The 15,559-nt window shown below is 32.7% G+C and overlaps 1 protein-coding gene across 1 annotated transcript in view; it reads right to left on the bottom strand.

Annotated features, from left to right (window-relative positions):
• The window catches only part of LOC114337224 (hepatocyte growth factor-regulated tyrosine kinase substrate), a 66,252-nt gene that overhangs the window by 39,260 nt on the left and 11,433 nt on the right, over window positions 1-15,559 (bottom strand). Inside the window, exons 4-5 of the mRNA XM_028287635.2 lie at window positions 9,174-9,334; window positions 2,390-2,626 (exon numbers count right to left, since the gene is read on the bottom strand). Coding sequence (XP_028143436.1) covers window positions 2,390-2,626; window positions 9,174-9,334 — 398 coding nt within the window. The remainder of the gene's footprint in view (window positions 1-2,389; window positions 2,627-9,173; window positions 9,335-15,559) is intronic.

Below are 15,559 nucleotides of genomic sequence, written 5' to 3'. Positions count from 1 at the left end.
ATATATATATATATATATATATATATATATATATAATATTTTAAGCATTATTTTGGTGAAAATTAGCCCTCTGCCATGGGGGTTGCCAGATCTGCGCTAACAATTCTCGAATTTTTGCATTAACATGAACCGAATAAACAGATAGCAATTACGTGGTAAGCTCAATGGTTTCAGAAAAACACGTGCTAAAACTAGATAACTAGATTTAGCTAGTTGAAGCATTCAGTGTATGTCGTATTCACGATTATTTCGATTAAACAATAACTTGATAACTTATCTTGTCAAGTTTTAGCACTGAATATTATGGGCATTTGAGTTTTATCAACTTTCGTCAATCATAAATTAATACTTAACCCGTTTGGAGCGAGTTATCAAAGTTTTTACACAATATGGAGGTAAATAAAACACATCATGTGAACTAGTTTTCTCAAAAACTTCAATTTTGGAGTTATCAAGTTATGGTACTAAGGCGACGATATAGTAAATGGAGAAACCTTAGCACAAAATATGAAAATTTTAGCTAAAACACTTAAATAAGATATTCCTACTCACCGAGATACAAAGTGTTTTATTACAAATATTCTAAAATGATTTTAGCCCATTGTTTTAACACTTTCCAATATTGTTTGTTCAAACTTGACAAACAGTTTACACATGTTAGAATACTTTAATTAGTGTTAAAAGATAGTGTTCCGTTGTAGAGGCGTGCTGTAGGGATATATAATTCTTTCCCCCTTTACCCCTCACAATCGACGCCACTGTCGTAATACCCATTACAGCATGTTTTTTTTATTGTTCGGTACTTTTTACGTAAATATCATCTTTTTCAATGCGGTAGAGGAAGTAGTTTTCAAGATATTTGCGTTTAAAGGTAATGGATTCAATAAGATTATGTATTTTAAACGCATAATCTTATTATTCTATATCGAATGTTGTTTAAAATACATAATCTTATTGAATCCATTAACTTTAAATGCAAATAAATTGAAAACTACTTACACTATCGGATCGAGACACAAGGATGATATTTACGTAAAAAGTAAGAAAGAATCAAGAAAACATGCTGAAATAGTTATTACGAGAGTGTGAGGGGAAAAAAGAGGAAAACGGAAGTATACAAAACTATCTTTTAACACTAATTAAAGTATCCTAACATGTGTAAACTGTTTGTCAAGTTTGAACAAAAATATTGGAAGGTGTTAAAACAACGGGATAAATATTTGTAATAAAACACTCTGTATCTCCGTAAGGAGGAATATTTTATTTAGGTGTTTTAGGTTAAATCTTCGTATTTTCTGCTAAGGTTTCTCCAGTTACTATATGGACAATTCATAATGAAACACCCTGTATACAAACATTTAAACAGATGTCTATAAACTTATTTAACCCGCCATTACACGCGCTATGAGGGAATCCCTCACCATATTGGTTTATAAGCAATGAAATTGTGTAAACTAATACGATAACCCTAAGCACCCAGGAATGCCTTTAGCATGGTTCATGAGAGGGTATGAAAAAGTTATAGAATATTTCAGGCGGTCAGTGTGCTGTGTGATAGTTGAAAGAAGAGACATCCCTCTTCAAGTGAGGGAATTCCTCACTGCGCGTGCAGTCACGGTGAAATCACGTTTCTGTTATCTCAAAGAAACCTTGAGGTTTTTATTTAATATTTAGGTAGGTTTAATTAAAATATTATTGTTTGGATTAGGTTACGAACAGTGGCACACCGAGGGGGGTTTGGGGGTTAAAATCCCACCCAGAGCATATAGAAATATATATAAAAGAATGTAGGAAAATGTAACTTGTCTTTCACAAATAATACAAAAAACTTTCGGTGCCCAAGCAAACCCCCCTCCCCCCAGAGGAAAATTCTAGGTGCGCCACTGGTTAAGAACCCATTTTTAAATTTACATATTCTAATTGGGAAATAACCCACAATTTAACTTGAAAAATTGATTTTATTGACGTTTCGAATTCCACCTCGGACGTCGTTATCAAAATACAAAATATTAATAGTTAATTACATAAATGCCACAAAGAAATAGCTTCAGAACAGTTGTTAATTTAAATTTGTATTTTTAGTAAAATGAATTCGCGTAAAGAACGTTAATTTCTTCAGTGGCTTGCTGAAATTGAAAATTAAGAAAACTTGCTTTTGATCTATATTATTTTTACTTTTGTTTTGTTAAATTAATAAAAAAAATTGGTTTACGAGACTTTCTATAATATGTGAGTACAATCCATTTTATATTTATACATGTTGACATTCATTCTTTCTCGAAATAAGTCGAATTTATGTAGGTGAGGGCGACGCTCATACGCGTGCAACCACGTCACAATAGAAGACGCGTGTAACGGCGGGTTAAGATTCATAAAAATTACACTTTACCTCTTTTTCAATTCCGTACTTCGGCAAAGTTGAGGTTTTCGATGTACACTGTCCACAAAACACTTGCCCGCAAGCTCTGCAATGGTGCTTCCTTTGGATCATGCTGAACGGAACTCTGCACCTATGACAAACATCCCCGTCGGCCCATTCTGGGGCAGTATCGGCCGAAAACATCGCATCTGACTCCCGCAATGTCGGAAACTTATAACCCTCCGCCTTCATCAAGGTCATAATGTTCTGAAATATGGATTACTTTAATTAGATTATGGATAATCAATACATATATGTATATCGATACGAGGGTTGTGTTATAAATATCGGTGTTATCAACCTTTAGCAAATATTAGTATAAAAAGGGAAAGAAAATATTTCGAATATACGCTTGAATATTTCGCGAAAGCACATTGCACACATCTTATGGAAAATGTAATATAACTCAAAATAAAATTTACATAAATAGATTCATCTCGAAATTAGAATCATTTCATATCACATAGAGTGAGAAAAGAGATTTTGTAAAAAGGCAGTTCATTAACCTTTCTGCAGGTATTAAGGTCTCTTATTTTATAGATAATAAATGACAATGCACTTCCAGTGACGCACCGCAAAATAAGGGTCAGCCTCACGCTGGGCTAAGCCGGATTTATGTTAGGACGGGGCGTGTACGACACGGGCCGTGGAACAATAGACGGCGCACGTCCCCGTTGTCGCCCCGTTTCGTTGATAAACTAGCCAATGTCTTTCATATCACACGATTCTTCAACGTGCCCCGCACGACAGCCACAGTCCACATTCCGTCCTAAGATAAATCAGCCTTTAAACAGTTTTCTTCTTTTTCTTTTTGTATAGACATGCCTCTGTCTGTTTTCTCAATGTGCCTCTAGTAAATTGTCGTTCCATCGTTTTTGTGGTCTTCCCACTGATCGTCTTCCTATTGGGGAACCGTCTCTCGCTGTCCTGACTACCCTATTTGTTGTCATTCGGCTTATGTGGTCATTCTAGTCTATTCTTCTGTTTCTTACCCAGTTATTAATGTTATCCACCTTGCATCTCCGTCGTATATCTGTACTTCTAGCTCTGTCCCATAGAGTCTTACCATCGATTTTTCGAAGGGTTTTCATCTCCGCTGTTTCAAGCAATCTTTTTGTCCTCTCTCTGTCGGGTCGTGTTTCTGCCGCGTATGTCATTATTGGTCTGATGACTGTTTTGTAAATTCTGCCCTTCATTTCTTTTCCGATAGTTTTATTTCTCCATATTGTGTCATTCAGGCAACCTGCGGCTCTGTTTGCTCTATTCACTTGATCTTCCACTTATGTTTCGAGCCTTCCGTAGCTAGATAATGTGATGCCTAGGTATTTAAACTCCATCACTTGTTCTATTATCTGACCTTCCAGCTCCAATTTACATCTGATTGGATCTGCTGTTATAACCATGCATTATGTCTTTTTTGAGAAAATTAACACGTTAAATTTTCTGGCGGTTATGTTAAATTGGTGCAGCATACGTTGTAAATCATCTTCACTTTGGGAGATTAGTATTGCATCATCTGCATAGCAGATTATTTTAAGTTGTTTTTCTTCCATTTGGTATCCTTTTTTAGTTTTACTTTTCAATAGCGATAATATATTTTAGACTAATTACACTTTAATTACAATTTACGCAGTTGTTAACAAAAATTCAGAGTTGGCGTAATGATATTAAATTGTTGTAATTTCGAGACGAATCTATTCATGTAAATTTTATTGTATTTGAGTGACATTAAATTTTTCATAAGATGTGTACGGTGACCTTTACATCGGATCAAAAAACTGAAAAACGCGTGTCCAATATTTTTTCAAAATCTATCCAATTACACCAAACACGACCCTCCACATCCTCCCCTGAGGGTGGGCGGGGGTAGCTTTTAAATCTTAAGTAGGGACTCTCATTTTTATTACAGATTTCAATTCCTTGTGAAAAAGTAATAACTTTTATGTGAGACATTTTTTCGAATTTTTGATGGATGGCGGTATAATCGGAAAAATACGACTTATTCTGGTACCCTCTAAATTTTGAAAACGGTCTAATATCTCGAGAAAAAATCTCTCGAATGACACTAAACACGACTGGGGACCGTTACCCCACCAACTCGGGAGGGGGTAACGGGTAACTTTGAAATCTTTAATGAAGACCCCATTTTTATTGCAGATTTGATAAATAGATATAATGATAAACATAATAAATGCATACACAAAAAGTGGGCTATTTTTTGTGCTTCATCCTGGTAAGTATTTTTTTTTAAATATATATTAGTTCTGTTTTTCTGCGATTACAGCATCTTGTTTTCATGTAGATTCCGAATCTGTAATAAAAAATAGAGTTTTCTATTTAAGACTTTAAAGTTGCCCTCGCTCACCCCAAGGAGTGGGGTTGTGGTCGTGTTTGATGTCAATTAATAGATTTTTGATAAAACAATAAACACCTGTTTTTTGGTTTTCTACTTAGAAGTGTATTTCTCGAGATATTAGACCATTTCCATAATTTTTCTAGGGTATCACGATATATCGTGTTTTCCGATTATGGTGCCATCCATCAACAATTCTGAAAATGTTTCGAATACATCGCACCCTCAGTGCAAGACTGCAGTAAGTCAAAATAAGTAAGTTTCGAGATAAAGACGATTTTGTTTATTTTCGTGCTAATATCGGTGAAATAAGACACAAGTTTTAAGAAAAATTAACATTTAATTATGATTTTGCATGCTTTTCAGCCTACATTACATTAACCAAAAATAGAAATTTAAATAAAATAATATTAATGCAAAAAAAAATTAGGAATTTCAAAGTTACAACACTTTTGCACGGAAAAAATTGTTAATCACTACACATTTAGTACATATTAGAATTTCAAAGTTACAACAGTTTTGCACCGAGAAAATTGTAAAAAGTGTAGATACATTTACTTTTACAGTAAAACCTGTGTTACCGGCCAACTGCCAACATCGGCCACCTGTACTAACGGCCAGTTTAAAAATTTCCCAAACCAGTTATGTATATCTAGACTACAAAAACTGGCAATACCGGCCACCTTTCTATATCGGCCAATAGTTCTTTCATTTTTAGTGGCCGTTGCTGACAGGTTTTACCGTAGTTGTCCTCTTCTCGTACATCATCTTGTGCCAAAATATTTTTATAAAAACTATGGTGGGCTTCTGGTATCATACCCGAATGGCATAAGTATACCAAATCTTTCTTTTTGGCCATTTGAATTTTTGGCTGTTCTTTGTCAAGTTTTTTGAGAATAGATATTTTTGACCTCTCAGTATTGTCAATACACAAGTTTTAAGATAACTAACTGTTTTTCCTTTCACGAGAAAAAAATACTTTTTGTTCGTAAATAATTAGTCTTAATTTATGTGGTTTTAATCCAATCTAACAAATAAATGGTCAAACGACATCGCACACATCTTATGGAAAATAAATATAATATCACACAAAGGACATAAAATTTACATGAATAGATTGGTCTCGAAAATCTTTGTTTATTGTCTCAGCCGTTAATGGATTACGTAGACGCGCTGTATATTAAAATTAAACACAACAGATATAGATATTAAAATAACAAATATCTTACTTTTTTCATTGCTTGTTAGGGACCGTTCAAGTATTACGTAACGCAGGTTGGGGGGGGGGGTCAAAAATCTTCAAACATTGCGTTACGCAATAGTTAAACTCCCGTAAGAGTGCGTTACGTAGGGGGGGGGGGGGGTTAAAAATCTTCAAAAATCGCGTTACGTAATACTTGAACGCTCCCTTATTGCTTGTTATCGAATCCGTTGCAATGTTCCGTGCAAAACTGTTGTAACTCTGTTACATTAGAGTTACAACAGTTTTGCACGGAACTTATGTTCAAAAACGCAAAATAGTTAAACTGTTGTTGTTGTAATATTTAGCCCATTAAGCATTTGAAAGTTTCTAAAGTTTTACAGGGGATAGATATGCATGTTTACAATCGAATTCCATGATTACTTCATTTTCATAAAATTTTGAGTTACTGCAGTCTTACACTGAGGGTGCGACATGTTAGTACATTATTTTTTCATCAGTTTTTCGATCCGATGTAAATTCCGCTTATTTTAACACACCCTGTATACAGTGATGAACGTGCTAATAACCGACAAAATAACACAAAACATGGAAAAAAATATTATGTTGTGGAATAAAACGAGAGGAAACTAGCAGAGATGTAAAATTATCAACAGGAACCTATAAAGGGCCTAGCTGGGTAAGATGATGAAAACTGCTCCCAACTCAATTCGAATTCCATATAGGTCACCGTTTAGCATATATAGTGAAACTAACTTTCTGAAATTTTTAGCCCCCTAGGTGGTCATGTGACCCACCTAGAGCCTAATTAGGGATTTTATGTTTTTATTTTTGAAGTTATACTTCTTTACCGGCGATATGAGGGTGAATTTTTATATGTTAAAACCTATGATCCCGGTGCATGCGCATTATAACTTTGTTCTGATTGGATGTTCAAATGACATGTCAAAAATTATTCAATATGGCGGCTGTGGCACAGCTGTAGTTAGATTATTTATGGTTGTTGCGTTTTAAAATTTGTGTGAAAAGAAACAACAAACAAAAGTTAGTTAATAGTTATACTGCCTTTTTAAATAGTTTTCATATACCTATATTTTTGGACTTTTGGACTATTTTGGACAAGGAAAACTCATTCTAATTTGGTAATTAGTTTTTATTATAATCATATTGTAATTATACATTTGGATTAGGTTGAAATACAGTAGAGCGTCGATTATCCGAACTAATTGGGGGACATAGGTGTTCGGAAAACCGATTTGTTCGGATAATAGAACTACAATATATTGATACATATTTATAGTCATACATATTTATCCACAAGTGAATAAAAGCCATATTTATATACCTACATATTTATTTATATCTTGATAATGACAACTAGCAACTAAACAAAAAAGTGCAGTCTTTGCAACAACATAATTATTTTTGGATACAATATTGAAGAAAATTGAAGATATTTTAAGCGTCAATTACTAACGCTTGCTCGGTATTCGAGTGCGGGACGCGGGAGTCGATAGTTCGAATAAGCGGTCATTCGGTTGATCGACGTTCGGATAATTGACGCTCTACTGTACATTTATTTCCTCAAGAATGGGGATTTTAGAGAGAAATCCCAAATTAGGTCCGATTTTTATTTTTAAATTATGATTTTTTGGCGTAGATTTATTTATCTAGTAGGTATGTAATGCTTTGATTTACATACTTAATTTGATTACCAACAAAAGTTCTACCAATCTTCATCTAATATATTGTTTTCTTACTGTTTTGTTATATTTTAATATTTTCTTCCACAAAATTTAAACTACATAATTTAATTATATTCAAAACAACTGTCAAACAGTAAAACGTTCAGTTACCCTATTTTTCCACATGACAAATAATGTGGAATTGGACGAGTGAGTCTAGGCTTTGGCGCGCATAGGGGTAATGGTCTGAACTTTTCAAAAAAAAAATAGTACGCCACTGACATATTTCAAATTAACAATCGTTTTTAATTCCTCGTTCAACTTGTGACAAAAAATCTATCTTCTTATTTTTTCATACGACGCGCCATTTTTGTTCAAAAAATAAAACATCTTAACCCTTACAAAGTATTCGAACTTCTAGTAGTTTCTACATCTACATAAACTCGTATTATGCGGTTTTTTATTTTTAAAGGTGCGTTTCACCAATTTTAAAAATTTGAAAAAATTCAGGGTGAAACATTATGCAAAACTACACGTTATATATTTTTTTCGTGAAAACGAATGTCTTAGTTATTTTTTTATACTCATTTAAAATTTTAAAATCGTTCTAAAATTTAAATTTCCAGCCAACAATTTAAAAAAAAAATATTTTTCGGACAGAACTTTTTAAAGCTTACAACTATTTTATTTAAAGTTTTCGCTAGCTCTCGATGCGGTCGAGATAAAAAATAAAAACATAAAAACCCTAATTAGGCTCTAGGTGGGTCACATGACCTCCTAGGGGGCTAAAAATTTCAGAAAGTTAGTTTCACTATATATGCTAAATGGTGACCTATATGGAATTCCAATCGAGTTGGGGGCAGTTTTCATCAACTTACCCGGCTATGCCCTTTGCATTACATTACACAGTTTCCCACCTTTAGATGTCTGTGACAGCTGTCATACTCCTTCGATATGTCTAAAGGTGGGAAACTATGTAATGTAATGTAAATTTATAGGTTCCTATCGATAATTTTACACCTAGTACTCTAGTTTTATCTCTTTTTATTCCACAACATATTATGTTTTCCATCTTTTGCGTCATTTTGCCGGTTCTTAGCGCACTCATCACTGTATACAGCGGCAAAATAACGCAAAAGATGGAAAACATATTAAGTTGTGAGATAAAAAGAGATGAACCTAGTGGAGGTGTTAAATTTAGCGATAGTAACTTATAGATTGACATTATATTGATTGTTTCCCACCTTTAGACGTATCGGACGAATTTGAGAAATGCCACTGTCACAGTGACAGTTTTAGTTGACATACTGCTCTGATACGTCTAAAGATGTAAAACAATCAATATAATGTAAATTTATGTGTTACTATCGCTAAATGTAACAACTCTACTAGTTTTATTTCTTTTTATCTCACAATTTAATATGTTTTCCATCTTTTGCGCTATTTTGTCGGTTATTAGCACGCTCATGTCGCTCATCACTGTACAGTATATAATGTAGTAATACATAGCATTACCTTAAGAGCTCCGTGTTTGGGATTTTTTCTAAAAGCATAATTCCAAGTCTGAATCAAGTCCAACAGCTTGCTACGGACCTTTTCATGGGGTGTAGTTCTCCCCAGTTCATGTAAAAAGTCACAGTATGTCTTCTGAGTTAATTCTTCGTGAACTACAGTACCTACAATATTTTTGATTAAATGAAAAATAAATAAGTGTGAAATTATTCATAGTCATCTGATTCAACAGAGTTTGTGTGAAAACATATTAGTCACATAGAAATTGGAGAATTTTGTTTAGGAATGGATTATAGATAATACATAATGATATATAATACAACTGATAACACAGAGTAAAATATTTACAAATACCATGAGACAATATTAGGTTGAGGCAGTAGACAGCTGTATTATCTGATACAGAAAGTGTAGCTGTGTAAAAAATACTTATGGGTGGTTCGCCAAAATAAGCGGCATATTGTGTAACTCGCTTTTTTATTAAGTCCTTTACATACTGTGTTTCAAAGTGTGTTGCCAAAGTTAAGTTATACAATAGATGAATGTACGCTACTTAACATTATTTAAAAAAAGTATTTTTACAAGCATTGTATGCAATTTTAATGTCAAAATATCAACTCCGAGGCTGTAACCCACCTTGGCTTTTGATCTGTTTTATAGTATTACACACTGAAAAGTTACAAAAGTGCAGATTATTTTATCAATAATTAATTAAAAACCCAATGTAATTTAAAACTGTCAAATTGATAATTTTCATTTTTAAAATTACATATACAGGGTGTAACAAAAATACAGGTCATAAATTAAGTCACATATTCTGGGACCAAAAATAGTTCGAATGAACCTAACTTACCTTAGTACAAATATGCACATAAAAAAAGTTATAGCCCTTTGAAGTTACAAAATGAAAATCGATTTTTTCGAATATATCGAAAACTATTAGAGATTTTTTATTGAAAATGGATATGTGGCATTCTTATGGCAGGAGCATCTTAAAGAAAAATTATAGTGAAATTTGTGCTTCCCATAAAAATTTTATGGGGGTTTTGTTCCCTTAAACCCCCCCAAACTTTTCTGTACGTTCCAATTAAATTATTATTGTGGTACCATTAGTTAAACTCAATATTTTTAAAACTTTTTTGGCTCTTAGTATTTTTTCGATAAGGCATTTTTTATCGAGTTGTGGCTTCTTTTTTAATATGTTTACATAAAAATTTTATGAGGGTTTTGTTCCTTTAAACCCCCCAAATGTTTGTGTACGCTTCAATTAAACTATTACTGGGATACTATTAGTTAAACGAAATGTTTTTAAAACTTTTTTGCCTCTTTGTATTTTTTCGAGAAGGCAACTTTTATCGAGATATGGCTTCTTTTTTAATACGGTTCAAAATATACCTAAAAATGTAAATCATAAATAAATTTTCATATTATTACCAAGTCTCCATAATCGTACTTAACCATATACAAATATGTGGTGGTTTTGACAAATATTCAAAATATCTCGATAAAAACTGAATTTTCGAAAAAATACTAAGAGCCAAAAAAGTTTTAAAAATATTGTGTTTAAGTAATGGTACTACAATAATAATTTAATTGGAACGTACACAAAAGTTTGGGGGGTTTTAAAGGAACTAAACCCCCATAAAATTCTTATAAGGTGTCCAAATTTCACTATAATTTTTTGTTAAGATGCTACTGTCATAAGAATGCCATATGTCCATTTTCAATAAAAAAGCTTTAATAGTTTTCGATATATTGGAAAAAATTTATTTTCATTTTGTAACTTCAAAGGGTTGTAACTTTTTTTATATGCACATTTGTACTAAGGTAAGTTAGGTTCAATCAAATTATTTTTGGTCCCAGAATATGCGATTAAATTTATGACCTGTATTTTCGTTACACCCTGTATAATACAAAAATCTACTACTAAAAACTGTAACCAACTTTGTGCATCAACACGGAGGCCTCATGAAAATATATGAAAATTTAGGCCAAACTGCACTATACTGTATGGCAGGCAGCTTGACAAGAGAGGAACGCTTCAGTCTAACCCAAATTGTGGAAGAAAGTGGACAAACATAATATCGTTAAGCGATAGACAATTTTTCAAGGTTTCTTAAGATAAGCGTATGTTTTTATACAGTCAACACCGAAGCCTTCGTAAAAGCTTAATTTTGCTAATTTTTTAATATGTTTTTCTTCTAAGCATGCGCTATAAAGTTTTTTTGACACACGATGAATAAAGCAGAATTATTTTTAATATTTTGTAGGAAGTAGAATTAAAAATGTATGAAATCATCAACACCGAAGCAATCAACTCCGAAGCCCAGTCGTTCCTCGGAGTTGACGAACGTGCCTCGGAGTTGTTTAAAGTGTGTGAATGGTCATTCTTAAACTAAAAAATACAATTTAAATTTAGTCTGATATAGGAAAAGGGTTACTGGGTAAGCTGCCAAGATGTTTCGGTCGGTTTGGTAATTATCTTCTTTTTATAGAAAATGGCTCCTATACACTGGAGTACGACGGAAAAATGAAGGCGAAAGCCCCCAAAATCGTTAAATAAAGATTTTATGAAAAAAAGTAATTTTTTATGCAGCTATGCTTATTTCTGCAATTATATACCATTTTGGGTAGTCTTCTCTAATGTTGATAAAAGAGACATCTGCTGTCTATGTAGGCACATTATGTGAAAACATAGAGCTCATGTGTGGAAGCGGATAACAAATAATTATGTTGACATTGAGAAAATGGAGAGAAGACAGAAGAATGTGTAGAAAGGAAATGCCAAGATTGTGTTCAAAAGCAGATTAGATTTTTGAAGTTTAACGGGAAAGACACGGCTACATATTGGAAAGTTTTGTCAACACGAAGGCCGGTTTAAACCAACTCCGACGCAATTGATATTTTACCTATTTTTCATGTTTTTCTGTAGGACTTTATATCAAAACGGAAGTGTTTTGTATAGTTTTATTACATACCAGTTTTTATTTAATTGTTACGATCATAAATTTCAATTAACAGAGAATTACGTCAACAACGTGGACACTTGTCAACTCCGAAGTCACACCATTTCCGTTTTTCGGAAAATATTTAAAAATGATCTCTGCTGGTATCATGACTAAGTTGAATAGCTCATTTTATAAAAAATTTAAAAATGAACTAATTCTAAACCATGTTTTAAATTAAATTTCTCTACCTCGAAATTGCCGTCTATTTTGGCGAATCACCCTTATACAAATTTCGGGCTCATATACCTTTTAATCAAATATTCGCATAATGCCAAGTAATAAGTAGAAGCCCCCAAGATTAAATAAATATGTTTTAATTGTGTAAAAGTTCTCCAAATAACACAAAATTTTTGTTATTAAGTGCCACAAAAAGGATATTTTTTAACTATATATAAAATGACTCTTCTAAACAAGTAGGGCAGTCAATGAGGGTATGTGGCTCCGAATTCCATCCTACTATATCGATTTACGTGATATTTTCAGTAGTAATTGCACAAGAGCTCTAAAATTCTATATTAATTTTAGAGATAGAGTGCAATTTGTTGCGATTATTTCATGAATAAAACTGTTCAAAACCAAAATTTTATTGTAATTTATTTATGTAAGTACAAATTAGTACAATTAAACAAACAGTTGTTATAAATATTAATCTGACGGTTGAAAGTCATCACCTTTATAATGTTTAAAACATTAATTGTCATTAATGTCGTTGAATGTATTTTTTCGTAGCAACGAAGCTGTAGCTTTCTATTGGTCAGAATCTCCTATGAATGAAATAATCACAGTAAGTAGGGAATAGCCCAAGAAACAAAGTCTACCCTATGCCGATGTGTGCTTTTGTCTTGGGGGCGGTTCCCACCCCTTCTCGGGGGTGGAAATTTTTTTGTTTAAATAACTATGGAAGTTGCTAGAGAACCTAATACTAAGCAAAAACTGTTATATAATTTTTTTTCGGAAACGCAATACTTTTTGATTTATTCCTGGTTGAAAATTGGCCATTTTGATTGAAACAAAACACCTTTTCAAACGGTTTTTTGCGAATACCTTAAAAACTATGCCTCTAACTAAAAAAACCATATAAAACATGTTTGTAGCTTATAAAATAACAAAGAGATTCTTTCCTTTATGAATTTTCTAGTTATAACACAAAAAGAGATATGGTAAGTGAAAAAACTTGTTTTCTTGGTGCATGCTCAAATCAGTGTATTTAACTTGAAATAACAGAGAAACGGTCGATTTTAGGTGTATAATGCTACCAATAACTTTTGTTGTACTTGAAAAGACCTTTAAAATAAGTAATATTAAATGTCGATTACATTCAAACTATGCGAGATAAACTGTAAAAAAATTGATGACTAACGTATTTTAAGAAAAAAATGAGAAGTATATTTAACCCCTCATCCACAAGAATTTAAATGCATCGTTTTCCTTCTACAATACATTTTACTATAGTGTTCTTTTTATTTTCAAAAAGTTGGGCGGGTTTAAAATGAATGGTTTTTGAAAAAAATAAGATCAAATTATTGAGCGCATTTTTAAATTTTCTTAAAAATCTTCCTATTTCTCCATGTAACTCGAAAATGATAAGAGATGCCAAAAAAAGATGCCATATAAAAATGTAGGTTTCTTCTAGATAAACATTTTGATTTTATTTTTTATAACAGTATCTTTTATCATTTTCAAGTTGAGATTGAGAAAAAGGAAGATTTTTAAGAAAATTTAAATATGCGCTCTATAATTTGATCTTATTTTTTTTTTAAAACCATTCATTTTAAACCCGTTCAACGTTTTGAACATAAAAATAAAACTGTAGTAAAATGTATTGTAGAAGGAAAACGATGCATTTAAATTCTTGTGGATGAGGAGTTAAATATACTTCTCAATTTTTTTCTTAAAATTCGTTAGTCATCAATTTTTTGCAGCATATCTTGCTTAGTTTGAATGTAATCGACATTTAATATTGCTTATTTGAAAGGACTTTTCAAGCACAATAAAAGGTATTGGTAGCATTATACACCTAAAATCGACCGTTTTCTCTGTTATTTCAAGATGAATACACTGATTTGAGCATGCATAAAAAAACAAACTCTTTTTGTGTTATAACTAGAAGATTGAAGTAGGAACGAATCTCTTTGTTTTTTTATGAGCTACAAAAATGTTTTATATAATTTTTTTTAGTTAGATGCATTGTTTTTAAGGTATTCGCAAAAAAAACGTTTGAAAAGGTGTTATATTTCAATGAAAGTGGCCAATTTTCAAACCACGAATAACTCAAAAAAGTATTGAGTTTTCGAAAAAAAAAATTATAGAACAGTTTGTGCTTAGAATTAGGTTCTCTAGCAACTTCCGTAGTTGTTTAACCAAAAAATTTTCCACCCCCGAGAAGGGGTGGAAACCGCCACCAAGAAAAAGCACACATCGGCATAGGGTAGACTTTGAATAAGGAGATATTTTCATGCTATTCCTAAAAATTCATTAAAATCCATGCAGTAGGATAGAATTCGTAGGTAATAACCTGTTCTTGCTCTCATTGACTGCCCTAAAGAACAAAATTTGGCTGTCATTTTCAAGCCATGAATATGTCGTAGGCAATCGGCGAAACACGTCATTCTGTGAAAAGCCTCGTCATTATAGACCTGGATCCCGCGTACCAAAAAAAGTTGAATAATAGCAAGCTGAAAATTTGTTAATAGCTTAACGGTGTCCAGTCGGGCAAACTTTGATGTATGGGAACACTGGAACAGGGGAAGTTTTAATTGTGGAACAGGTTACAAATTTGGAACGTCAGACAATGTATTTTGTCGGACAGAACTTCCAATTGATTTGTTACCATTTCATTAAACTCTCATGCAAAAATCAGACTGGTGTTTATCACCAACTGGGCATTTTAATCAGTGGAACACGAAGAACATCATGTCAAATGATAGGAATCATGTTGGTTAGTAATAGCAGGCTGATTTTTGCATGAGAGTTTAATGAAAGGGTAACAAATCAATTGGATGTTCTGTCCGATAAAATACAGTGGGACGTTTTCGTAATTTGACGTTCCAAATTTTTTAAACTGTTCCACAATTAAAAACTTCCCCTGTTCCAGTGTTCCCGTACATCAAAGTTTGTCCGACTAGGCACCGTTAAGCTATTAACAAATTTTCAGCTTGCTATTAATAAACTTTTTTTGTTACGCGGGATCCAGGTCTATTACACGTATTGCCGGCAAACGCTGTGTTACAATCATTATTACTTTGTTTGACTGAAATTATGCGCCATTTCAAGGACTGTCTACGGTTTAGTCAAACGCTGATACCGCTCGAATGATTGAATGTTACAGCATCTGACGGTAGTATGTTTAGTCAATTCAGTCGCCGAATTAAGATTTTATCA

This window comes from Diabrotica virgifera, chromosome 1 (genome assembly GCF_917563875.1).
Source record: "Diabrotica virgifera virgifera chromosome 1, PGI_DIABVI_V3a".
In the NCBI taxonomy this organism is placed as follows: Eukaryota; Metazoa; Arthropoda; class Insecta; order Coleoptera; family Chrysomelidae; genus Diabrotica; species Diabrotica virgifera.
This window is presented reverse-complemented; position numbering and strand designations above follow the sequence as displayed.